Source organism: Mirounga angustirostris, unplaced genomic scaffold, assembly GCF_029215605.1.
Source record: "Mirounga angustirostris isolate CCGP_5_RB_7025 unplaced genomic scaffold, mMirAng1.0.hap1 SCAF_1, whole genome shotgun sequence".
NCBI lineage: Eukaryota > Metazoa > Chordata > Mammalia > Carnivora > Phocidae > Mirounga > Mirounga angustirostris.
The window spans coordinates 82,384,830-82,411,502 of record NW_026991709.1 but is presented as its reverse complement, the minus strand read 5'-3'; the positions used below and the strand labels follow the sequence as shown (position 1 = coordinate 82,411,502).

The window sequence follows — 26,673 nt, the reverse complement described above, 5'->3', positions numbered from 1 at the left end:
CTGAGTACCTGAAGTCAAATTTGGTTTTACTATGCCAATGTGAGTAAAGAAAAAAGCCACAACCACACAATTACATGGTATATCTTTTATCTCCCCAACATGTAGATAAAATTTATGGGTTTCAGTTTTGAGTTTAAGAAGATAAATTAGCTGGAGACTGGCCACAGTTTTCTCACTGTAAGAGAGAATGCCAAAGAACAGATTTCACACTTGATCTTTCAAGGAAGCTAACAAAGGGACATGAAACCTTTCTGTTTTAAAAAATATTTTCTCACATATATAAACTCAAGAAAAAAAATTCCTCTACACACAGGAAATCCATTTAAATCTTCTCTATTTTTCATTTCAGTTCCCACGAGGTCATTGTCCAAGTCCTGTGGCTATTCTTTTCAAATATATTATAGAGGCTAAGGTGAACCAGGTTACATTGCAGTATTTATACACCGGTTCTCATCTATCCTAAGTTAAATATGACATTTACTGGGCTCTGTAAACTACTAAAACAGCCGTTTGAATGTTTGTGAAATTCTCAGGACATAAAGGTTAGATCGGGAACAGTTTTGTTTAAAGGTTTACACAAGCGCATTCTAAATTTGTGAATATAGTTCAAAGAGCAGATTAGAACAAATCTATAGTTGACTTTACCAAGGGAATAAGAAAGGGATCCCCAAACCAGAGGTACTGATATGAATTACAACTCTCCTATACTAAAATAGGTAGACTTTCCAGTTTTTCTGAATCTCAGTGAATCAAAATGGTATCTCATGGCAATGGCAGATCCACAGCATATCCTCAATCAATTCTTTTTGTAGGACTTAAAGTTTCTTGGCTCATATTAAAAATGATTTATTCTGCTCTCTGAATTTGTACCTATTTATGAATTTGGTTGAGTTCTCACATTGTTGTTTTTGTTTTTTAATCCCTTTCAGCATTTCATTTTGCCAGTGTAATGGACTTTTCAATTGAGGACTATCATGAACATTTTCACCAGAGATTCTCAAAGTACGACCTTGGGGTCCCCAAGACCCTTTTCAGGGTCCACAAAGTCAAACTACTTCATAATAATACTAATGTTACTTGCCTTTTTTTACCCTCATTCTCTCATGAATATACAGTAGGATTTTCTAGAGATTGCAGGACATGTGATAATGTTACCCTGACAGCTAATGGAACATGTGCTTGTATAATCTTAGGTTTTAAATTTTCTCAGTTTATCCTACAACTCAACAACAACAACAACAAAAAACCAACCTGATTTAAAAAAAACAAGAGGCAAAGGACTTGAATAGACATTTCTCCAAAGAAGATATACAAATGGCCAATTAGCATATGAAAAGATGCTCAACAACATTATTCATTATGGAAATGCAAATCAAAACCACAGTGAGATAACACTTCATGCCCATTAGGATGGCTATTATAAAAAAGAAAAAAGAAACAAAATCAATGTGGGTGAGGATGCAGAGAAAAGGGAACCCTTGTGACTGATGGTAGGAACGTAAAATGGTGCAGCCACTGTGGAAAACAGTATGGTAGTTCCTCAAAAAATAAAAAATATGATCCAGCAATTCTATTTATGGGTATATGCCCAAAAGGATTGAAAACAGGGTCTCAAAGAGGTATTTGTCCCCCATGTACATAGCGGCATTATCCACAATAGGCAAAAGGTGGAAGCAACCCAAGTCTCCATCAAGAGATGAATGAATACACAAAGTGTGGTATATAGAGGCAATGGAATATCATTCCACTTCAAAAAGGAAGGAATCTTGGACACATGCTACAACGTAGAAGAACCTTACAGACATGCTAAGTGAAATAGCCAATCACAAAGGGCAAATGTTGAATGATTTCATTTATATGAGGTACTTAAAGTGGTCAAATTCATAGACACTGAAAAGTAGGATGGTGGTTGCCAGAGGCTGGGAGCGGGGGAGGCGGAAAGGGGCAAGTGGAGTGTATTGTTTAATGGGTACAGAGTGTCAATTTTGCAAGAGGAGAAAAGAGGAGATGGGTGGTGGTGATGCTTGTAAAACAAATGTTAATATATTTAATGTCTTTAACTCCAAAATGTTTAATATGGTAAATTTTACATATAATTTTTAAAATATACATTAAAAAGAACAGTAAGAAATAAAAATATGCTCGGTCTAACTTCCTAAATGGTAAATATTAATACATGTAATTAACACAAACAAGAGCTCTTCGGGGAGTCTTAATAATTTTTAAAGGTGTACATGGATTTTGAGACCAAAAAGTTTGAGAATGGCTGCTTTCAATGTAAATACATGCACATACTTTAGAGACTTGTCAGGCGTCTGATTCAAAGCTATTATTACTATTTTTTTTTCTTTTACCAAGTTTTCATTCTTAAGGGAACCACAGACAAATTGAGGAGACAATCAGAACTGTAGAGGGGGTAATTTCCCCAAATTGGTCTGAAATAAAAGCACATGACATCCTCCTAACTATAGTCATACTGGTCACCGGCTTAGGAGAACCCAGAGTGTGAAAAAAAGACCCTCCTCAGTATGAGAGAGATCAGATTTAGCTTTAAACTGTAGAACAAAACCAGTTAGACTTACCCGCATGCTATACGACCCATCACGGTTATATGTTACAGCTATGTCTACATCTTTATGGAAAAGGGGGGAAAGTTGAAGAAAAATTAGAAGACATTCATTTATTCAGTAACTGACATTCTACAGATCTCTTTCAACCTAAAAGATATCAACATCTTTTAACTACCTGACAATAAAGATTAAAAAAAAAAATCTATAGGTCTGGAATCTATAGGTTCCAAAAAAGGTGAATTTCAAAGTTTTCTTTTTCTTTTTTTTTTTTAAATGGAGTTTTAGCAGTCCCTTAACTATAGAGAATAAACTGGTGGTTACAGGGGGGTGGGGGGGGAGGAATGGGTAAAACAGGTGATGGGGATTAAGAGTACACTTATCTTGATAAGCACTGAGTAAGGTATAGAATTGCTGAATCACTATATTGTACACCTGAAACTAATAAACACTGTATGTTAACTACACTGGAATTAAAATTTTTTTTAAAATGGAGTTTTAGCTCTTTGAATGTTTGTAGGATATTTTAGATATTTTTCCTTCAACAAGAAAAGTTGCAGTGTTAAAGTAGGAAATGCAATGAATTGGGAGAGAGAAATTCTGGTTTAAGACCCAAAACTGCCATATGTCGCATGATCACCTCTGTGATCTTGACTAGGTCATTTCAAATCTCAGAGTCCTGATTTCCTGGTCCATTCTGACCCATTAAATGGGTATGAGAATGTAACAATGATTTAATAAATGTGGAAGTGCTTTGTAAACTGTAACAGACCATACGAATATACAATATATTTCATAGTATCATGTGAACACAGAATTGGTTAAAGACTTTCCTAGCAGGGCGCCTGGGTGGCTCAGTCGTTAAGTGTCTGCCTTCGGCTCAGGTCATGATCCCGGGGTCCTGGGATCGAGTCCCACATCGGGCTCCCTGCTCCGCAGGAAGCCCGCTTTTCCCTCTCCCACTACCCCTGCTTGTGTTCCCTCTCAGACTGTGTCTCTCTCTGTCAAATAAATAAATAAATTCTTAAAAAAAAAAAAAGAAAAAGACTTTCCTAGCAGATGGGGGCAAAAAGAAGACGTTCCCAGGAGATGGAAATCAAAAGTCTTGCGGTGTAGAGAATGCAGACCAAAGTCATTTCATAGACTCCTGATACTTCAACTACCATTTTGATGCTGCCAGCTCAAATCTATTTCCAGCCCTGACCTTCCTTCTCCAGAACTGATTAGTCATGCCCAGCTGGATGCTCTATCGGCACCTTAAAGTGAACATGGTGGGTCCAATAAATCATCTCCCCACTCTGCCTGCACTCTTTCCCGCCCTGGGAGCTCCATGACTGGCACTACTATTTTCCTTGTCCTGCAGGTTGAAAACCCGTCATCCATACCTTCTCCTTCGCTTTCCACATGCGATAGTCAACTACAAAGCTCCCAAATTCTTCCCTATCTGTCCTCTTCATTTCTTCCTCTCATGCCCATCACTCGACCCTGATTCAGGCGGAGGGCCACAAGCCTGGGTAACTCTGAGGTCTTCTTGGGACTTCCTGCTTCCTTCTCAGCCCTTCCAGCTGACGCTTCCTAGCATGTCTCCACCATATTAAAAATATCGGACCTGGTACTGAAGGCCCTAAACTCTCAGTCTTATTTCCCACCATTCTTCTACATAGTCCTATATGACAACCAAATGGGAAAATGGGCAAATTAATGTTCTCCATATGTGCCTCCAGTCTTCCCCCTACTGTGCTTCTTTGCTCATGCTCCTCCTTCACTATGTTGTCAGTCCCCAGCCCCACCAAATGAAACCTCTCCCTGTGTTCACATCATACCCATTCATGGTCCCTGGGAAAAGCCTGTCTACCTGGAATGAATTTCCTCTCCTCTGAATGTTTAGATAGACATTTGCATATAAAACACCATTGTGATTCCTTCCTCATCCAGCTTTATAATAGAATGATTTTTTCTCTTTATCAGCTGTTTTAAAAAAAAGTGCAAAAATAAAACTGTTCACAAAAATCAAATACTGAAGTACATAAAGTAAAAAGGGAAAGTCCTCTCCACTGCCCAGTGTAACTACTGTTAAACTCTTTAATGTGTGTCCTTTCAGGATGCACAAACTTATATTTTTTATAAAAATAGTATATTCTTATACATATTGTTCTGCAACCAACTTAAAAAAAATTTTATTTTTCCACCTTTTTTTATTAACATATGACCTATATACCTACTTTGTCTTTCAACAGCAGCAAGGGGGTAGTTTAATAATAATGATGATGAGAGCTAATGTGCACTGGACTACTTGCTATATGCTGCACAACGAGCTTTCTGTGTATCGTCTCATTTAACATCCACAATAACCCAAGGAAGTAATTATCACTATCATTCCCATTCATGGCTGAGGACACTTGATGCTTAGAGAGAGTATATGTCTTCCCTAAGGGTCACACACAACAGAGGAACCAGAATCAAACCCATAACAGCCTAACTCCAGGGTCTGCATTATTTTTAGTTTATTTTAGTTTTTTAAAGATTTATTTATTTATATTAGAGAGGGAGACAGAGACAGACAGAGAGAGCACAGTGGGGAGGAGCAGAGGGAGAGGTAGAGAGAGAGTCCCAAGTAGACTCCACACTGAGTGTGGAGCCCAATGCGGAGCTAGATCCCATGACCCTCAGGGGCCTCAGGGCCTCAGCCCAAATCAAGAATCGCAGACACCTAAAATGACTGCACCCCCCATGTACCCCCAGGGTCTGCATTATTAACCACCACATCACCTATCTTCCCAACATACCCACTTCTCCTTTGCTATATGGTAAATTCCTTAAGAGAGGAAAGTAGGGACAAAGACATCTTTTTTTCCTCTTCACATTACTCAGAACATCTATTTTTTTGAAAACTTTATAATGAACATATTAGTAAATGAACCTTCTCTAACCTATATCTTGCCAATATCTTTTAACCCTTCTGAAGAGAAAATGCATCCAATTATACCAAGTTAGGGTTTTTTTTTTGATTTATGAAATATGAGAAGTATTCAGCTGACATGAAAGTCAACAGAATCATAGTAAACACATTTCCAGGAAAACTATAAATTCTTTTTTAAAAAATTTCTTAAAAATTTGAATTATTGTTGACATATAATATTAAATTAGTTTCAGGTATACAACACAGTGAATTCAACAATTACATACATTTTTAAATGCTTACCATAAGTGTATTATATTATTGACTATATTCCCTATGCTGTACTTTTCATTCATGTGACTTGTTTTATAACTGGAAGTTTGTACCTCTTAACCCCCTTCACCATTTCATCTGCTGCCTCCAACTCCTTCAGCAACCACTAGTTGTTTTCTATGAGTCTGTTTCTCTCTTTGTTGTTTATTCACTTGTTTCATTTTTTAGATTCCACAATGAGTGAAATCATATGATATTTGTCTTTCTCTGGCTTATTTCACTTAGCATAATATTGTCTAGGTCCATCTATGTTGTCACAAATGGCAAGATTTCATTCTTTCCTAAGGCTGAGTAATATTCCATTGTGTATATATGCCACGTCTTCTTTATCCATTCATCTATCGATAACCCACAGCTAACATCATACTCAATGATAAAAAGCTGAAAGCTTTCCCACTAAGGTCAGGAACAAGACAAGGATGGCCGCTCTCACCACTTTTATTCAACATAGTACTGGAAGTCCTAGTCTGAGCAATCAGACAAGAAAACAAATAAATAAAAGACATTCAATTGATAAAGAAGTAAAACTTCCATTATTTGGAGATAATATGATACTATACATAGAAAATCCTAAAGACTACAAAAAAACTATTAGATCTAATAAATGAATTCAGCAAAGTTGCAGGATATGAAAATCAATACACAAAAATCTGTTGTGTTTCTATTCACTAATAATGAAATAGCAGAAAGGGAAATAAAGAAAACAATCCCATTTACAATTGCACTAAAGGAATAAATTCTTTCATATGTTACAGGGTAACTGAACTTGTTCCTCCCTCCCCTAGTTATCTCTAGATCTCCACAAGAGAATGTTAAATATCCTCCTATTTCTCTATTTTTTAAATTAATTAATTTTAAGTAAGCTCTATGCCCAACGTGGGGCTTGAACTCATGACCCCAAGATCAAGTTGCATGCTCAACCAACTGAACCAGCCAGGCACCCCATCCTCTTATATATTTAATAAGGTATGTAAGTGTAGCATGGTGCAGTGTTAGGTAAGCGCATATACCCTGGAGTGTGGGTTCGAATTCTGGCTCCACCAATTACTTTTGGAATGACTTTAAGAAAATTATTAATCTGGGCACCTGGGTGGCTCAGTTGGTTGAGCGACTGCCTTCGGCTCAGGTCATGATCCTGGAGTCCCTGGATCGAGTCCCACATCGGGCTCCCTGCTCGGCAGGGAGTCTGCTTCTCCCTCTGACCCTCTTCCCTCTCATGCTCTCTGTATCTCATTCTCTCTGTCTCAAATAAATAAATAAAATCTTTAAAAAAAAAAAAAAGAAAATTATTAATCTAAGCTTTGGTTCCCCATTTATGAAGTTGACACTAATAATAACACCAATTTCATTGGCCTATTCTGAAAACGGTAATTAAATAATCATGGAAAGCACTTAATATCTGACATATACAAAACAACTCAATAAATCTTAGCTATTATTCTTATTCTTATTATTGAGGGTAGGGCAGGGTTTTGTGAAGCATGGCCACTAGCAACAAAGTAGGAATTTTTCAAGCCTTAAAAATATTTAAAATACTTGATCATTCATTAAGAGTTGGTTCTACTTTAAATTCACAAATGCTTCTGGGCCCTTAAGACTTCCTGTTTGGTGTACTCACTTATTCAATTATGGCTATTGTTAATTAGCATTTATCAGAGACCCACCAGAACATTTCTGAAAGCTGGGTTATTGTTGAAAAAGACTACCAAAAGAATGTAGTGAACAGCAATCATGCTGGTTTTCAAAAATGTATTCATTTTTTAATTAAAAATTTTAAAAATTTCCAAGAAATGCAGTATAGTCCAAAATACTGCTAAGTGCCTTGGTGAAGATCCATACCAAATAACACAGTTGGCTCATCTGACTCTTAATCACACATGTGATTTTTCTGTTTAATTTAGGCTGAAGAGACCACTGAAACTTTACTCCTACAGAGACTTATATTCAGTATATAGGGGTCTAGAATAAGATAATCCCTGATTTTGGAGGGGCTGTTTTTTAAGAATGAAATGAATAACCACACTAGCATAAAATGGATAGGTTAACCATTTGCAGAATGCTACTCTATAAGGGATGTTTGCAAACATTTTTTTCCACGTACTCAATACATTGAAGGTAATGACCATCCAGGTTCAGAATGAAAAAATATTTCAAGAGCTGTAACCCAATCAACTTCTGTGAAAAAGGAATTTGCTAAAAACTGAACAGATGTCTACACAGAGTTTAGATAAAGATCTTACTCTGGGGAGGAGGGTACTACCATGAGCTAGCAGGAAGATTCTGTTCTACCTGGTAGGCACGTTTTTATAATGGAACTTCCACAGTTCAATGACACCTCACGTTCAAGATTATGCAGCACCCCCAGCTCTGACTCTGCACACATCTGGTTTCCCATGCAAAGTGTCCTGCAGCAGAAGGGATACTGCTATCAAGGGATTCTGATCCCTCTGGTATATTGTTCCAGTCACAAATTTATAAAAAATTTAAAATTTTTGATGTCAGCCTCTCCTGGCTTCAGTTACAATAAATCAGTCCCACCCTCAACCTACCCAAATTAGTTTGCAGCCAAAAATCCATTTTCCACTGGAAAAGTAAAAATGGCACAGGAGTCAAGGTCAGAAAGGCTGGATGTCAATGTCACTAATCTTCAGTAAGTTACTTCACCTTCTCTGCCTCGGTTTCATCGGCTGTACATGGGTATGGCAGGGACTCCCCCTCATTCAATTACAGTGAAGATAAATTTTTTTAAAGATTTTATTTGTTTGAGGGAGAGACAGAGAGAGAGCACGAGTGGTGGGGAGGGGCAGAGGGAGAGGGAGAAGCAGACTCCCTGTTGAGCAGGGAGCCCAGTGGGCACCGGGCTTGAGCCCAAGGTCATGAATCATGACCTGAGCTGAAGGCAGACCTTTAACCAACTGAGCCACCCAGGTGCCCCTATTTTGGTGAAGACAAAAATTTACATGTGATTGGGCACTTAATAAATCATGACTCCTTAATAACCCACTTCGACCTGAAACACTGCCTGAATGGTGGGTAATCCTCCTCCCCAGAATAGTTTTGGATATTGTTTTTATTTAAAAGTAGTACATTCTTGCTGAAGATAAGCTGCAAGGGAAAGAAAGTACAAAGAAGTGGGTTGTGTGTGTGTGTGGGGGGGGTACAAATCACCTCATATCCCACTACCCAATGGTCACCTAACATCTTGGCATATTTCATTTTAGTCATTTTGCTAGGTATATTTAATGACATATTTTTCAAATATTTACAAAATATAGGGAGAGGAAAAAGAACAAAAATACCACTAATTGTACCACCCGAGCCAATCAATACTACTATTCCTACCAATGGTTAGGCTAGGGAGCTTAAAAAATGTATCGTTCCAATTTTAGTATATATGCTGCCGAAGCAAGCATGGGAGCTTAAAAAATGTAATTGACTGATCCGTGACTAGGGTGGATCCTTTTATTCCAGGTGAATGTGATATATTTCCATGAAGCACACTCCTCTTTTTAATAAAACATCACTTACTGTTTTTACCATCCCTCAGAGTTATGTTTCTCGTGTAAGAGATATTCAGTCTTCTTCCACTGCTGAATGCAAAAGGTGAGTACTGATCTAGAAAAAGGTTAAAATTTAATTTAATTAAAAAATTAAAATTCAGCAACAAATTTACAAACATCAGGCCTGACTTCATACCTTACAAAAGAAAACGTAAAACACCCGCTCTACGCCGGCAGCTCAAATGGGCCTTCTTTGTCCCTATTGCTTTAAATTTAAATTAATACTTTCATTTATATCTCAGGAAATGGCATGTGAAAAATTCCAGCTTCTCTGAAAAATCAGAGTGTTTGCAGCCTCAACACTCTTCCTCCGGGGGTATGAGCGGCACAGTGGTCTTCCCCTTCTTGGGCAAATGCATTCCAGATCACCAAAATCTCCACCACTCACTACTCTTCTCTCGCCTCGCCTCTTTCTGCGTCACTCGTCCCGCCCACAGGCTTGTGTGCTCATCCTCTGTTGGACGATATCCAGGAGTTACAGCATAGCTGAACTGAAGCAATTTCTTCTGAAGCTCCTATGTGCGCCCGTTATAAATTGTAAAAAGGAGGGAGTAAGAGGACACTTGATTCTGGGGCGCCTGGGTGGCTCAGTCCATTGAGAGTCTGCCTTTGGCTCAGGTCATGATCCTAAAGACCCGGGATGGAGCTCCGGGTCAGGCTCCCTGCTCAGCGGGGAGTCTGCTTCTCCCTCTCCCTCTGCCCCTCCCCCCGGCCCCGTGCTCTCTCTCTCTCTCACTCTCTTTCAAATAAATAAACAAAATCTTTAAAAAAAGAGGATACTCGATTCTAACAATGGTACGTTCAGACTTTGGAACACCGTGCAGGCATATTTAGATGCATTTCATTTAGTGTAAAAGGACAAAATGAGAATAGAGCACACATCTCCTAAAGCTGTAGTTATATATTTTAAGCTTTCAATATAACTTTCTTGAATGAATCTAGAAATTAAAGATCCTAATAATAAAACCCTATACTATAATAATCCTAAAAATAATGAAGAGATAAATGGATTAATTTTTTTTTTTCCCTGTTTGCTCCAAAGGTCAGAGTTAGCCTGCAGTAAATATTCTGGAGCAAGTTTGGGAGAACTCAGATTTTGCTCAATTTAGAGGGAAGAACTTTTAAAGGAAGAACTGACTAAAACCATAACAGGCTAATGAGTTCTCGTTACGAATTTCCTGAGGTGTTAAGAAGAGGTTGAGCAACAGCTTAGAGGGGGTGCTGAAGCAGAGATGTGTGCGTGTGGCAACCGGGACGAATCTCTGCCTTGGTCCTTCCTGTGCTCAGATTCTCTGATTCGAGGAAGTACCTAGGTCTCTAGTTCATCAGAAATTTGATCACAGAATGGAAAAGAAAGGAGGAAATAATGCAACGATAAATCTCAGGTACCCAAGAGAATCTGAGAGTCTCCAGTGCTCTGTCTTTAGTCCCTAGGACCAAGGAAGTTGCCACAGGTACAGAAAATACAACAACGTAGGCCCTTGAGGAGCGGCGAATAAAAAAGCTTTGGAAGGAGTCAGCACAGGGTGTAGGAAGAACTAGCATTTGGTTGAAAAAAGACCCATCTCAACACTGTTAGGCAATTAGTTAAGTTTTATTTAATGGGTTAAAAAGTGTTTATGGGCACATCCATATATGTGAATCTACTCTACTTCACACTAAAAACCACATTAGCAGAGGACGGTGTCAATCACCAAGAGAAGAAAAGGGACACAAGAGTGGCATAAAGAAAGAAAAGCACCTCCAATGCTTATTCATAGACTCTTAACAAGCAGAGCAAAGAGAAAAGCTTTCCATACCTTGGGACTGAATGTTGAAAACATCAGACATGGCTTTCTCCTTGAGGATGAGACCCAGAGCTGCCTGGCATAAAAACTCCTTGGCTGTGGCCTTCCTACTGGGAAACAGTTCCTTGTGGTGTTGAGCGATGAAATCCGTGTGCACGTTCCCAGCCTCAAACTCTGGATGGCCGGACAGGCTGAGGAGGAAGTCAATGTTGGTATGCAGTCCGACAATCTGGGAAGAGAATAAAGCCCACGTCCCCAGTGAGTGGGGAAATCAACATATTCAGAAAATCATTTCTCGACAGATGTTGGCGAGGACGTGGAGAAAGGGGAACCCTCCTACACTGTTGGTGGGAATGCAAGCTGGTGCAGCCACTCTGGAAAACAGTATGGAGGTTCCTCAAAAAGTTGAAAGTAGAGCTATCCTACGACCCAGCAATTGCACTACTGGGCATTTACCCCAAAGATACAAATGTAGTGATCCGAAGGGGTAGGTGCACCCTGATGTTTATAGCAGCAATGTCCACAATAGCCAAACTATTGAAAGAGCTTAGATGTCCATCAACAGATGAATGGATAAAGATGTGGTGTGTGTATATATATATATATATATATAATTTATTATATATATATTAATATATAATATATATTCCATTGTGTGCGTGTATATATATATATTATGCAGCCATCAAAAAATTGAAATCTTGCCATTTGCAAAGACATGGATGGAACTAGAGGGTATTACGCTAAGCGAAATAAGTCAATCAGAGAAAGACAAGCATCATATGATCTCACTGATATAAGGAATTTGAGAAACAAGACAGAGGATCATAGGGGAAGGGAGGGAAAAATGAAACAAGATGAAACCAGAGAGGGAGACAAACCATAAGAGACTTAATTTCAGGAAACACACTGAGGGTTGCTGGAGTGGAGGGGGGTGGGAGGGATGGGGTGGCTGGGTGATGGAGGGTATGTGCTATGGTGAGCGCTGTGAATTGTGTAAGACTGATGAATCACAGATCTCTACCCCTGAAACAAATAATACATTATATGTTAAAAAAAAATTAAAAAAAAAAAAAAGAGAAAATCATTTCTATGGCATCTGCATCTGCTCTTTGTAGGAAGTATTTTCCACAATGGACAACTCTCAAGGAAAATAAAAAACCTATTAAGGTACCACATGGCAGCATTAGGACAACTTATAGGAAAAACAAAACAAAACAACCCACTTCACCATCACTATCTATCTGGACTTAACATTTAAAACTGTATTTTATGATAAATTTTTTAAAATGTAGCAAACTACATTTTACTCTTTATGATAAAGAGGAAATAGGAAATGATGTTAGGGTAGGTCACATGGATACATTTAATTGACTCAGGCTAGGAAAGTGATAAATGTTAAGAAACTTAAAATGAGATTTATTTGCAAGATATTGAAGACTTGCTACTCAGAATACTCCTACAAAATAGGAAGACTGCAAACTGAGGTTAGGATTGCTATACTGAGGAGGAGATAGGATTAAATGTAACCTCAAAGGAACTTCCTTCCGACATTAAAATCCAAACTTTACACACCGATATAAAAATGAAAAGGTATAAAATGAACCCACATACACCCAATAAATGGGATCAAGGGTAAAACCAGCTATCTGAGCCTTGGGTTCATTCAGTCATTCATCCAATCATTCATTTAATAGACATTTACTGAGCACCGTTAGGTGCCAGGTCCTGATCCAGGTACTGGGGACACAATGAGGAATGAAACCTTACAGAGCTTGCATTCTAGGGACAGATAACAGACAATATAAACAAATATCTAATATGATGTCAGGCTATATGAAGAAAAATAAGGCTGGTTAAGGGGATACAGAAGAGCAAAGGGCCCTATTTTAAATGGGGTGACCTGGTTTCAAGCTACACTACAAACCTGTAGTAATAAAAACATTATGGTACTGGCACAAAAATAGACACAAAGATCAATGGAACAGAAATGACAACCCAGAAATAAACCCATGCTTACATGGTCAATTAATCTATGACAAAGGAGGCGAGAATATACAGTGGGAAAGGACCATCTTTTCAATAACTGGTGTTGGGAAAACAGGACAGCTACATGCAAAAGAATGAAACTGGACCACTTTCTCACACCATACACAAAAAATAAACTCAAAATGGATTACAGACCTAAATGTGAGACCTAAAACAATAAAACTCCTAAAATAAAACATAGGCAGTAATCTCTTGGGATATCAGCTTTAGCAACATATTTATGGATATGTCTCCTCAGGCAAGGGAAACAAAAGTAAAATTAAACTACTGGGACTACACCAAACTAAAAAGCTTTTGCACAGTTTTTGCACATCAACAAAATGAAAAGGTAATGGAAGAAGAATGGGAGAAGATAGTTGCAAATTATATGTCCTGATAAGGGGCTAATATCCAAAATATATAAAGAATTCCTACAACTCAACACCAAAAAACCTAATAATCCAATTAAAAAGTGGGCAGAAAACCTGAACATTTTTTTTCCTCCAAAAAAGACATACAAATGGCTAACAGACATATGAAAAGATGCTCACGATCACTCATCATCAGGGAAATGCAAATCAAAACCACAATGAGATAGCACCTCATACTGGTCAGAATGGCTAGTATCAAAAAGACACAAATAACAACTGTTGGTAAGAACATGGAAAAAAGGGAACCCTTGTGCCCTATTGGTAGGAAGGTAAATGGGTGCAGCCACTGTGGAAAATAGTATGCAAGTTCCCCCAAAATTAAAAACAGAAATATCATATGATCCACTAATTCCAATTGCTGGCTATTTGCCCAAATGAAACGCAAACACGAATTAGAAAAGATACATGCACCCCTATGTTTATTGCAACATGATTTACAATAGTCAAGATATGGAAGCAACCTCAGTCCATCTATAGATGAAGGATAAAGAAGATGTGGTGTATACACATAACAGAATACTACTCAGCCATAATAAAGAATGAAATCTTGCCATTTGTAACAACATGGCTGGACCTAGAGGGTTATTATACTAAGTGAAATAAGTCAGACAAAGACAAATATCACATGATTTCACTTACATGTGCAATCTAAAACACAAAGCAAACACACAACAGAAACAGACTCATAAATAGAGAACTGATGATTGCCAGCAGGGAAGGCGATGAGGGGATAAGTTAAATAGATGAATGGGATCAAGAGGTACACATTTCCAGTTGTAAGTAAGTCACAGGGATGAAAACTACAGCATATGGAATATAGTCAATAATACTGTAATAACTTTGGTAACAGATGGTAGCTACACTTATTGTGGTGAGTCCTGTGTAAGGTACAGAACTGACTCACTCTGTTGTACACCTAAAACTAATATAACATTATATATCAACTATATTTCACTTTAAAAACAATGGATGGGCGCCTAGGTGGCTCAGTCGGTTAAATGTCTGATTCTTGGTTTCAGCTCAGGTCATGATCTCAGGGTTGTAGGATTGAGCCCTGCGTTGGGGCGCTGTGCTCAACGCGAGTCTGCTGGGGATTCTTTCTCTCCCTCTGCTCTTCCCCCCCCCACTTATGTGTGCATGCGTGTGCCTTCTCTCTCTCTCAAAAATTAAATAAAATCTTTTAAAAAAAAATGGAGAAGGCCTGGGAAGGATTCTGAATGAGCAGGAGCTGAGGATGGTGAGGAGGGAGTCTTGCGATCATGTGGGGAAAAACACTCTGGAAGAGAGAATAGGAACACATGGGTCCATGCTGGGTGTGTCTAAGGAATGGCAAGGAGCCCTGTGTGGTTGGAGCCACAGAGATGAGAAGTTTGGTCAAATTAATGACATATAACACTTTGGATGTCACGGGTTAATAAATCCTTCTATGGGGCGCCTGGGTGGCTCAGATGGTTGGGCGTCTGCCTTCGGCTCAGGTCATGGTCCTGGAGTCCTGGGATCGAGTCCCACATCAGGCTCCCCGCTCTGCGGGAAGTCTGCTTCTCCCTCTGCCTCTCTCTCTCTCTCTCTCATGAATAAATAAATAAAATCTTTAAAAAAAATAAATAAATAAATAAATAAATCCTTCTATGACGCTACATCAGTATGGTTTGGGGCTTACTGCACCAAGGAAATCAATGTGCTACAAAAAAGCAACAAACTCTGTCAAATGGGTAAACTGAACATAATTATTTTCCTTAGGGGAAAATAAAACCAGACTGTAGGCCACACTTGTGTAGCTGGCCTTATCTAACAGGATGAATATGAATTTAATATCAGATTTCACTGAAGTATAACACTGACATTAACAGTTTTAGCCCTGCAATTTTTCTTTTCTAGCTGAATCAAGAAGTCATTAAACTCTATTCTGACCCATGGGAATGTGAAATCAGTTTGTTCCTGACATGTGGGTAACTGGTGGAAATAAGCCGACAAGGACAAAGGCTGACCAATCATGACGGACATACTTGGCTGTGGAGATACACAGATCATCAGGGTCCCCAACATTGCCCCAGGGCACTCACATTGTACTGACGAAGGCTGTACCTCAGTTTCGTCAAGGCCGCCTGGCGATCTGCAGCCCATACAACCAGCTTTGCAATCATGGGGTCATAATGCACTGAAACCTCATCTCCTGAAATTGAAAAACCAGTAACCACAGTCAAAACTCAAAGTGATAAAGTATGACATGCAAGACATTCTGCTGGGGCTTTATGCTCATTTCACACTTAATCTTCAGGAGCTCTTGCATGACAGATATCGTTACCACTGTGTTATTCATGAGGAACTGAGGCTTGCAGGGGTTTAAGACCCAGGGTCTTCATCTATAAAATCAAGGGGTTAGATTACACTCCCTTATCCATCATCCACCCACCTATCCACCCGATCACTCACCAACACATACTGAACACTTCTAGGCCCAGGCCTGAGCAAGGTGCTGCAAATATAACATGGAAGAAACTTACAATATAGTGGGAAAACTAGACAAGGAGTAAAAGGTTACTGTAAAACAGTATAATAAGGAAAGTGCTTGAGGAATACACAAGGGGCTTGGGGAACGCAGAAGAGGTGAGCTGGGGAAGCTTCTTGGTGTAGATGATGCTCCCAGTGCCGAGATGTGAATCTGGGAGTCCTTCGCAGAATTACACCTCTGTTATCCCTCAAGCACCTTTATTAAATTACACTGCAAGTTTTGTTTGCCCTGCAGATTCTTTCTTTTCCATTGCGAGTATTCTCTTTTCTCTCTAAAGTGTTCTGCTATTAAGTTAAAAAAAAGGCACTGACTACTAAATCTTGCTGTGGTTTAGCCAGAGTTCTCAAAATTCTTCCACTTTGCCCTCAAGAGGTCCTGACTCCTCATTTTGGCTTTCAAGACACTATGTGATCTGCTTTCAACCTGGACCTCTAGCTACACCTCCAACTATTCACCATCCTGACCCCTTTTCTCCGGCCACATGTTTTCTTACAGTTCCTCCACCACACCTGGAGTTAAGCTCTCCTTTCTTCACTGTTCTGTGTGCTGTTCAATCTGCTACTCAAATCCACTCCACACTTCCTCTTCGAAATGTGTCCGGGCTGTATTGGCCTAACATAACCTCTAATGCTGAGAACTGCTTTTCAACATTCACCACCCGGATAACTTCTCTGGCAGCTAAAGTCAAGGTGGCAGGAGCTCAGAGCATGGACTCTGGAGCCAGAGAGACTGGGTCTGAATCTTGGCTCCAAGGGTGACCTTGGGCAAGTCACCTAACTTCGCTGTGCCCTGGTGTCCTCATCTGGAAAATGGGATTGATAACAACACCTACTCACAGGGTAGTTCAGCCCATATAAAAAAAGTCACCTGGAACAGTGTATGTAGTACACAGTATGTGCTAAATAACTGTTATGACCATTGCTGGTAATCACACGCCATGACAGCTCTTGTGCTGTTATTGTTTTCTCTTTCTTTTATTGTTGTGTCGCTTGCACTGAGTTTATGTATTAATTCTCCAGCTAGACTTCAAGTCCCTTGAAGGCAGAGGGCATTGGGCATAGCGGGGATCAGTGCCTTAAATCATTTTTAGAACTAGGAGTAGAAATATGAAACAGTATACGCAAAATGTTTGTTATTTAGGTTTGAACAAGTACTGCTACATTTCTTTTTTTTTTTTTTTTTAAAGATTTCATTTTTTATTTGACAGAGAGAGAGATAGCGAGAGCAGGAACACAAGCAGGGGGAGTGGGAGAGGGAGAAGCAGGCTTCCCGCCGAGCAGGGAGCCCGATGTGGGACTTGATCCCAGGACCCTGGGATCATGACCTGAGCCGAAGGCAGACGCTTAACGACTGAGCCACCCAGGCGCCCTACTGCTACATTTCAACAAAGGGCATACTGTGTAAAAATACTAGCTATTTTTTTTAAATAACTATTCCAGAAAGAAAAATAAAGATTAATGAGAAACCAATTAAATCCTTTATTCTAAAACATACTAAACATTTCCATAAGACACAGGGAAAAGATGCTGTCCAGAAATAGTAAGGCACCAAAAATTCCACAAGACCGAGACTTTTCATTGAGTTCACTTTACCTTGTCTCACTCCAGTTTCAATCCTAGTGCAAAGGTCTGCCTGAGGGGTGGAGAGATGCACTAATGGCCCAGCCCCGGGCATGAAGTTATTGTCAGGATCTTCTGCATATATTCTAGCTTCAAAGGAATGGCCCTGCAGAGTTATTTCTTCCTGGCTCAAAGGAATCTTCTCTCCTGCTGCAATCTGGTGAAAGATGTGCTTCTGTGAAAATCCCCCTTATAGCACCTATGAGACTTGGGAAGTTGATGGTCTTGCCTTTTTCCATGGAAAATGTGCATTCGGGCTTTATAACGAAGCCAAATAAAAACTATTATTTTCCTCACCTCCCCGAGTTTGAGGCAAAAACAAAAATAGGTTAAAAAACAGATGCAGCTTGGAAATAATGTATTAAGTACAATGGATTTCTAGAGTCTTTAAAGTAGAAAAAGCAGGTGAACTGATGACTAAATTATAAATATAAAAATCACTGTTTTTTCAATGTAATACAATTAAAAGTTCTTACTCGCAAGATAATCCATTTTCATTTAAAACATCAGTGCTCGGTTACCAAACCAATCTTCTTTTTATAGCTAATTATTAGTTGGTGTTTAGGACTACACTCACAGCTATGGCTAAAGGGTGGCATTTGTCATCTTTGTTAACCTTTTTTTTTTTTTTAAGTTTATTTATTTAAGTAATCTCTACACCCAATGTGGGGCTCAAACTCACCACCCTGAGATCAAGAGTCATACACTTTACCCACTGAGCCAGCCAGGTGCCCCCATTTTTGTCATCTTCATCACCAAGTGAGTGATAAAGCAAAACAGAAAGGGGAACATGCTGATTTTTCAATTTTGTTGTGTTAACCCATATTGCATGATACCAGATTATAAGCAGGATGACCATCATTGTCTATCACTACTACAATCACACTGACTGTTATGTACCAATACAACAACTCTCTCTCTTCAACTAGTATAATTTGGAAAAGGCTATTGGAGGACATGCTGTCATTCTCTCTCTCTCTCTTCTCTCTCCTTAAATTGTCCTCCAAGATGAGAAAAGAACTGAGAAAGCAAAAGATACAGGGGAAGAAACTAAGTAATTTAGCACTACTTGCAACTAAGGAGGTAAGCATGAAACAGAGGCAAAGGTTTCATCTCTCTAAATCTGTAGATAAGAAAAATCAGGAACCAAGCAGTTAAGAATGAACGGAAAATGAACTACACTGAATGCCTTTATGACATGGTGTTTTGAACCACAGACTGCAGCCCTATTGCCTGGGTTCAAATCCTGTCTCTATACTTCCTCTGTTCTGGGCATGTTTCTTAAACTCTTGATGCTACAGAGAAAAGTGCATATAGTAAGCACTACACAAGTGTTAGCTATTGTCATTTCATTCTTACCCTTTATAATGAAGTACTTTTTAATGTTTTAATAAAGAATCCTATTTGTCTTGATATAAACAAGAATGACCATGTGTCCATATTTCATGATGTGATCTTATTTCTGACTATATAGCCCCATTTCAACCTGGCTTATCTTTGCCTATTTTCCTCTCGGGTTGGCTTCTATCTGGGCTCAGAAGGGACAGGCCCCGTGCCTCTGGAGCCTTGGAAATCTGTGCCATGTGAGTTCTCTCAGGCTTAGACATTGACTCTTTGGAACTCCTGGACCTTGGATCTTCTCCCCAGCTTCCCCTGGACATGGCTACCCACCTGAGTCTGCAGCCTAGATGCTGACAACATTGCAGCCTCATTCTAGGGAGCCTTTGACTCCAGAGGCTGATCCTGGAGCTTGAACTCACCAAATGGTGAGGCCCCTTGTTTTACCGCTGTCTGGAAGCAAGACTCCAAAGTGCCTTGAACATTGTAAATGAGGTCCAATGGTATCCATCAGTTCAAGAATTCCAGCCCCAACCCCGAGATAAGAAAAGCCTACTTCTCTTTTTAAAGGGCCTTCAAAGCTCTTGCAATTTCTTGAGATGCAGAAATAAAAGTCTACTGGTTCCCTTTATGCCCAAAAGCTTTCTTGTCCCTTCCCTAGAAACCTTTTATCCATCATGATTTCAAAATTCTGGACTCCTGGGGCGCTGGGGTGGCATAGTCAGTTAAACGTCTGACTCTGGTTTTGGCTCAAGTTGAAATCTCCAGGTCATGAGATTGAGCCCCACGTCAGGCTCTGCACTCAGTGCGGAATCTGACTTTTTCTCCTTCTCCCTCTGCCCCCCCACCACCTTTAAAATAAATAAATAAATCTAAAAAAAAAAATTCTGGACTCTCTCAATTACTGCTTCAGGAAAAAAAAAATATCCCCCTTTCCTTTAATTCTGGAAACAGAAGCACTCTTTCTAGAACTTTCTAAATCCGCTACAATTTTCCCATCACTTACTAACACTTACTAGCCTGATGTGCCTGGCTTTCATTAGCTCCCAAGACTATAGAGGCCCCAAAGAATCTTATGGCTCAACTAAAACCACCAATCATCCCCAAGGAACCAGCAAAAGGAACATGATATTACTGTCCATTGACATTCTGAAAAGACAAAATTAGCAAAATAATTAAGACTTTAGCATCACAACACACACACAAAAAATTTAGATTCAGAATATATAAAGAACCAAGAATCCTACAGAGATCAAAAGTATTTATAGTACTTAAAACATTTTTTTCATATTAAAAAAGGCTATAAAATCAACTGTTTTCAATAACGAGAGTAAAACAGACTAAGGTATTATTCTTATTTGAAGGAATATGCTTTGTGGAACTCTAGTTCCACAGGCCAGCGTTTCTCAAACTATTTATAAAAAAGGAACAATTACAGACTTACACTTTTGTAACATATAGTAGACGTATCATAGCAATGTCAAAAATGCTATAAAAATTTCTAAACACTTATTCTGAATGGGCTATACTTATCCTACCACAGGCAACAACAGTGTGCAAGTCAGCACTTGCATGTGGCTCACTCTATTGGTCTAGACCATTACCTTGGCTCTTCATTCCCAGCTCTTCCTTAGCTCATTTCACTGGGGCTAGCATCTGTCCTGACTCTAAAATCAAATGATGGCCCAGCCCAGAATAATGTGGCCTCAGGTAGAGCATGAGGCTTTGGTGTTGAGATAATGTGGTCACAAGAAAGCCTCAGTGGCAGCATCTCACTTGCCCCTTGCCTTAGGCTACCCCATGCTGAAGAGAAATGATGGTAAGTGACAGGTTAGAAATCTGAGTCCATAAAGTGACAATAATGTCACAGCAACAAATGAAATATCATCTTTAACTGCCCATTTTCCTGTCCTCATGACAACCACCAAGAATTGAACCCTTGTCCAAAGTGACACCTTCTTTTAGGAGGCTAGCAGGTAAGCTATTGTCAAGACTGATCTTTAACAGAAAAAATACTCCCACCCTAAGCTGCCACTCCACCAAGTCAGTTCCTGTGATCATCTCAGTAACAGGATGTTCCACTTGCAGCCTTGTATTCATTTCCATGAAGTAGAAATTGTGCTTTGAGTCCATAATAAACTCCACGGTTCCTAAAAGATAAAATACAACAGTCACATTTCAATAGCATATGATCAGTAGAAATCAAAATCTTCTATGATGTATCACATCAACTTCTTAATATATTTTTTTAAACTTTATTTTATTTAAATTCAATTAATTAACATACAGCGTAGTAGTAGTTTCAGAGGTCAAGTTCAGTGATTCATCAGTGGTATATAACACCTAGTGCTCCATTCCATCACGTGCCCTCCTTAATGCCCATCCCCCAGTTACCCCATCCCACACCTACCTCCTCTCCAGCAACCCTCAGTTTCCTATAGTTAACAGTCTCATATGGTTTGTCTCCCGAAACCAGAGAGAGAAACAAATCACATCAACTTTTAATGCTGCCTTCATTCAATGGTAAACATTTTGCATTTCGTGAAGAAAATAGCTCACATTTTGCAGCAGCAAATGACTGTTACTAAAAAATAGGGAGCCACATGAAATCTAGCAACAGAAAAGTATGTTTGGGGTTTTCAGCAAAGGGTAAGCCCAAGTTGTGAGTAGTCTCAACCGTTGCAGCAACGAGAACACGGCTGGACCATGTGTTACGGCTTCGGGGCACCAAGATCCCTGGAACCTCACACTGTGACATCCCACCTCCCTCTAGCCCAGTAGAATAAATATAATAACATTTTTTCCTCCTGACTGTGGGCTTTGCAGGTTTCCTTTAAAAGTCCTTTAGCTGGTGATCCTTTGGAAGATTGTTTAGCAACTAAAGCTACATCTTTTCCAACTTTATTAAGGTATAATTTAATATAATAAAATATAATAAAATTTATCCATTTTAAGCGTGGGGAAGTGTGTTCAATTGCAACTGAATACAGTCATAGAAACACCATAGAAACACCACCACCACCACCATCATTTCCATCATCCAAAATGTTCATTCCCTTGTTCCCCTTTGCAGTCAGACCCTGCCCTGGGTCACTGGCCCCAGGCAACCTTAGTTTTTTCTAGAATGTCATATAAATGAAATCATATACTACATAGTATTTTGTGTTTGAGTTTTTTTTCACTTAGCTGAAAGTAGTTCCATATAATTTAAGACTGTTTCTCAAACTGGGGGTCATAAGCCATTAGTGCCTTGTAAAAATTTAGTGAAGACTTCCAGTTTCTGGTCCATAAGAAACTAAGAAGTCACCATTCTAACCCGACAAGAGTAAAAAGCCAAATAAACTGAAAAATGAACAATTTTCCCCAGATCTATCAGAGATACGAGGTCACAGGGCAAACTGCTGCCCCCCAAATCAGAGAGACAGGCAAATACAGAGATTCACAACTTACTGGAACAGAAACCCATGAACAAAACTTCTAAGGAACAAGTACCAGAGGAGGAAAAACCGGGCTGTAACCGACAAGTTGCTGGACGCTCAGTGTGGACGACTCTTGAGAGTCACAATCCCCAAGGACAGCCCCCCATACTTTTGTGTTTTACCTCCCGAAGCTCTATCAGGTCCTCACAGTGAATACTGGAGAAAAATTCCCTTGACCCTCTAGCAGTGGAAGGGGAAAAGGAATCATTTGAAGTACACCAGAGTTCTATTCTGACCAAGGTTTGTCCATAAGAGAACTATTTTACTAGAGCCTAAACTATGGGGGTTTCACCAGAGCCTAATTAACAGAACTGAAGGAAGGGAAATACACATCTCCAGCCATCCTGTCCCCCACAAATGAATAAATCAAAACAAACCAGCAAAAAAACAAACTGAGATGCACTGGTGAAACTCAGGGCACAAGCTCACCAAAAAACTTAAGACGTAATCCTAGGACTATAGAACACCTCCCCTCCCCCACACCTAATCACCACATGACTAAAGACTGGTTCACCACAGTTCTTTTTACCTGGTACCTCAGGTCTGACTATCAAGAAATAAATCACAAGGCACACTAAGAGGCAAAAAACACAGTTTAAAGAAACTGAAAAAGCATCAGAACTTGATTCAGATATGACAGAAATATTGGAATAATCAGACCAAGAACTTTTCTTTTTAAAGATTTTTTAAATTTATTTGTGAGAGAGAGGCAGAGGGAGAAGTAGGCTCCCTGTTGAGCAAGGAGCCCGATGCGGGACTCGATCCCAGGACCCTGGGATCATGACCTGAGCCAGAGGCAGATGCTTAACCGACTGAGCCACCCAGGCATCCCCAGACCAAGAACTTAAAAACATTTTGATTAGTACACTAACAGCTTTAATGGAAAAAGTAGACACATGCAAGAACCCACATGGATAACATAAGAAACATGGAAATACAAGGAATCAAAAAGAAATGCTAGAAATCAAAACACTGTAATAGAAATGAAGAATGCCTTTGGTGGGCTCATCGGTAGACTGGACACAGCTAAGGAAACAATCTCTGAGCTGATATGACATAATATGACAACAGAAACTTCCAAAACTAAAAGCAAAGACAAAAAAGACTGAAAAAACCAAAGCAGAATATCCAAGAACTGTGGACAACTAGACAAGGTGTAACAGATACATAATGGGAATACCAAAAGAATAAAAAAGAAAGGACCAGAGACATTATTGAAGCAATAATGACTAAGAATTTTCTCAAATTAATGTTGAGACACTGAACCACACCTCTGGAAGGTCAGAGAACACCAAGCAGGATAAATGCCAAAAAACCCCTATACCTAGGCATATCATTTTCAAAGTACAGAAAATAAAAATGAATGAATGAATGAATGAATGAATCCTAAAAGAATCTGGGGCAGAAGGGAAACACCTTACTTATAAAGGAGAAAAGATAAGAATTACATATGATTCTCTTCAGAAACGATGCAAGCAAGAAGAGTGGAGTGTTATTTAAGGTCTTGAGTGGGAAAAAAAATCATCAACTTGGTATTCTGTTACCTTGTGGAGTTATCCTTCCAAATGAAGGAGAAATAGGGACTGTTTCAAATAAACAAAAATTGAGAAAATTTATTGGCAGTGGATCTATCTTGCAAGAAATGTTAAAAGAAGTTCTTTAGAGAGAAGGAAAATGCCATATAGGTCAATATTCCAAAAAGACACAACCTTAACGTTTTTGCACCTAAGAAGAGAGTATTAAAATACATGGGATAAAAACTGAGAGTAAAAACTGAGAACTGCAAAACTAATACAGCTGGAGATTTTAACACCCCTCTATCAGAAATGGACAAATCTAGCAGGCAAAAAAGTAAGGACATAGTTGAACTCAATAGCACTATCAATAAATGGGACATAATCAATGTCTATAGACTACTTTATCCAACAATAGCAGATTACATATTTTCAAACTTACATGGAACATTCACCAAGACAGATCACATTCAGGGTCACAGAAAAAACCTTCACGAATTTAAAAGAATAGATATACAATGTTTGCTCTCAAGACCACAGTTAAATTAAAAATCAATTGAACTAGAAATCAGTAATAGAAAAGATAGCTGGGAAAAAAATCTCCAAATACTTGCAGATTAAATAACACAGTACCAAGTAAAACATGGGTCAAAGAAGAAATCCCAAGTGAATTTTAAAAATATTTTAAACTAAATGAGAATAGAAATGCAACTTTTCAAAATTTGTGAGATGCACTGAAAGCAGTGCTTACAGGGAAATTTATACCACTGAATCCATATATTTGAAGAGAAGAAAGATCTAAAATTAAGCTTCCATTTTAGGAAACTAGAAAAAGAACAGCAAATTAATTCCAAAGTAAGCAAGAGAAAAGAAATAATAGAGTAGAAATCTATGAAATTGAAAACAGAAAATCTATAGAGAAGACAAATAAAACCAGAAGTCAGTTCTTTGAAAAGATCAATAACATACATAAGCTTCTAGCCAAATTGTTTAAGAAAAAAAAAAAGAGAGAAGAGACAAATTATTAATATCAGAAATGAAAGAAGGGAAATTAACTATAGGTCTTATGGTTAACAGGATATTAAAAATATATTATGAACAACTCTATGCCTATAAATTTGATAACCTAGATGAAACAGACCAATTCCTTGAAAGACACAATCTGCCAAAGGTCACACAAGAAAAAATCACTCTGAAACAATCTGAATAGGCCTATATCTACTAAGGAAGTTGAAATAATCATTAATAACCTCCCAAACCTCCAAAATAGACCCAGATTGGTTCACTGGTGAGTTCTACCAAACACTGAAGGTAGAATTTATACCAATTTTCTATAATTTCTTCCAGAACATAGAAAACAGAATATTTCCTAACTCATTTTATGAGAGCAGCATTACCTTAATACCAAAACGAGAGAAAGCTATTACAAAAAAAACTACAAATCAGTATCTCTTATGAACATGGATGCAACAGTCCTCAACAAAATATTAGCAAATCAAATCCAATAATGTACAAAAGTAAATATATACCATGACCAAATGGGATTTATCCCAGGTATGCAAGGCTGGTCCAACATTTGAAAATCAATTAATGTAATCCATCACATCAACAAGCTAAAGAAGAATCATATGACTGTATCAATAGATGCAGAAAAAGCACTGGATGAAATCCAATATCTAATTATAATAAAAACTCTCAACAAACTACTAATGGAGAGGAACTTCCTAATTTGATAAAGAAGATTTACAAGAACCCACAGCTAATATTATATTTTATGGTGAGAAACTAGAAGATTTCCTACTAAGAAAAGAAATAAGGGAAGGATGTCCATTCTCACCACTCCTTTCAACATCATACTGAAAGTCCTAGTAATGCAATGAGGTAAGAAAAGGAAACACAAGGTATACAGATTGAGAAGGAAGAAATGAAACTGTCTCATCACAGATGACTTGTCTATGTAGAAAAATCCAAAAGAACTGACAAACTTCTAGAACTACAAACCTAAGAAGCTTGCAGGATACAAGGTTAATATACGAAAGTCAATTGTTTTCCTATATACCAATGATGTACAAGTAGAATTTGAAATTAAAAACACAATACCACCTACACAAGTACCCCCAAAATGAAATAGGTATAAATCTAACAAAATATATATAAGATCTATATGAGAAAAATTACAAAACTCTGATGAAAGAAGTCAAGGCAGAACAAAATGGAAAGATATTCCATGTTCATGGAAAGGAAGACTCAACATTGTCAAGATGTCAGTTCTCCCAACTTGTTGTATAGAAACAACACAATCCCAATTAAAACAATCCCAATAAAAAAAAAAAAATTTTTGTGGATATCAAAAAACTGATTCTAGTGTTTTATAGGGAAAGGCAAAAGACCCAGGATAGCCAATTCAGTATTGAAGGAGAATAACAAAGTTGGAGGACTGACACTGAGTTCAAGATTTACTATAAAGCTACAGTATTCAAAATAATGAAGTACTGGGAAAAGAACAAATAGATCAGTGGAACAGAATAGGCAGCCCAGAAACAGACCTATATAAATACAGTCAATTGATCTTTGACAAAGGAGCAAAGGCAATACAATGGAGCAAA

At 38.5% G+C, this 26,673-nt stretch overlaps 1 protein-coding gene across 2 annotated transcripts in view; it reads right to left on the bottom strand.

The window, feature by feature from the left end:
• Positions 1-26,673, bottom strand: part of MCCC1 (methylcrotonyl-CoA carboxylase subunit 1) — a 60,574-nt gene that overhangs the window by 4,730 nt on the left and 29,171 nt on the right. For both annotated transcript variants that reach the window (XM_045903298.3, XM_064584801.1), the window contains 6 exons: positions 21,097-21,224; positions 17,710-17,893; positions 15,669-15,778; positions 11,159-11,375; positions 9,328-9,414; positions 2,583-2,632 (listed from right to left, as the gene is read on the bottom strand). In XM_045903298.3, the coding sequence (XP_045759254.2) occupies positions 2,583-2,632; positions 9,328-9,414; positions 11,159-11,375; positions 15,669-15,778; positions 17,710-17,893; positions 21,097-21,224 (776 nt within the window). The remainder of the gene's footprint in view (positions 1-2,582; positions 2,633-9,327; positions 9,415-11,158; positions 11,376-15,668; positions 15,779-17,709; positions 17,894-21,096; positions 21,225-26,673) is intronic.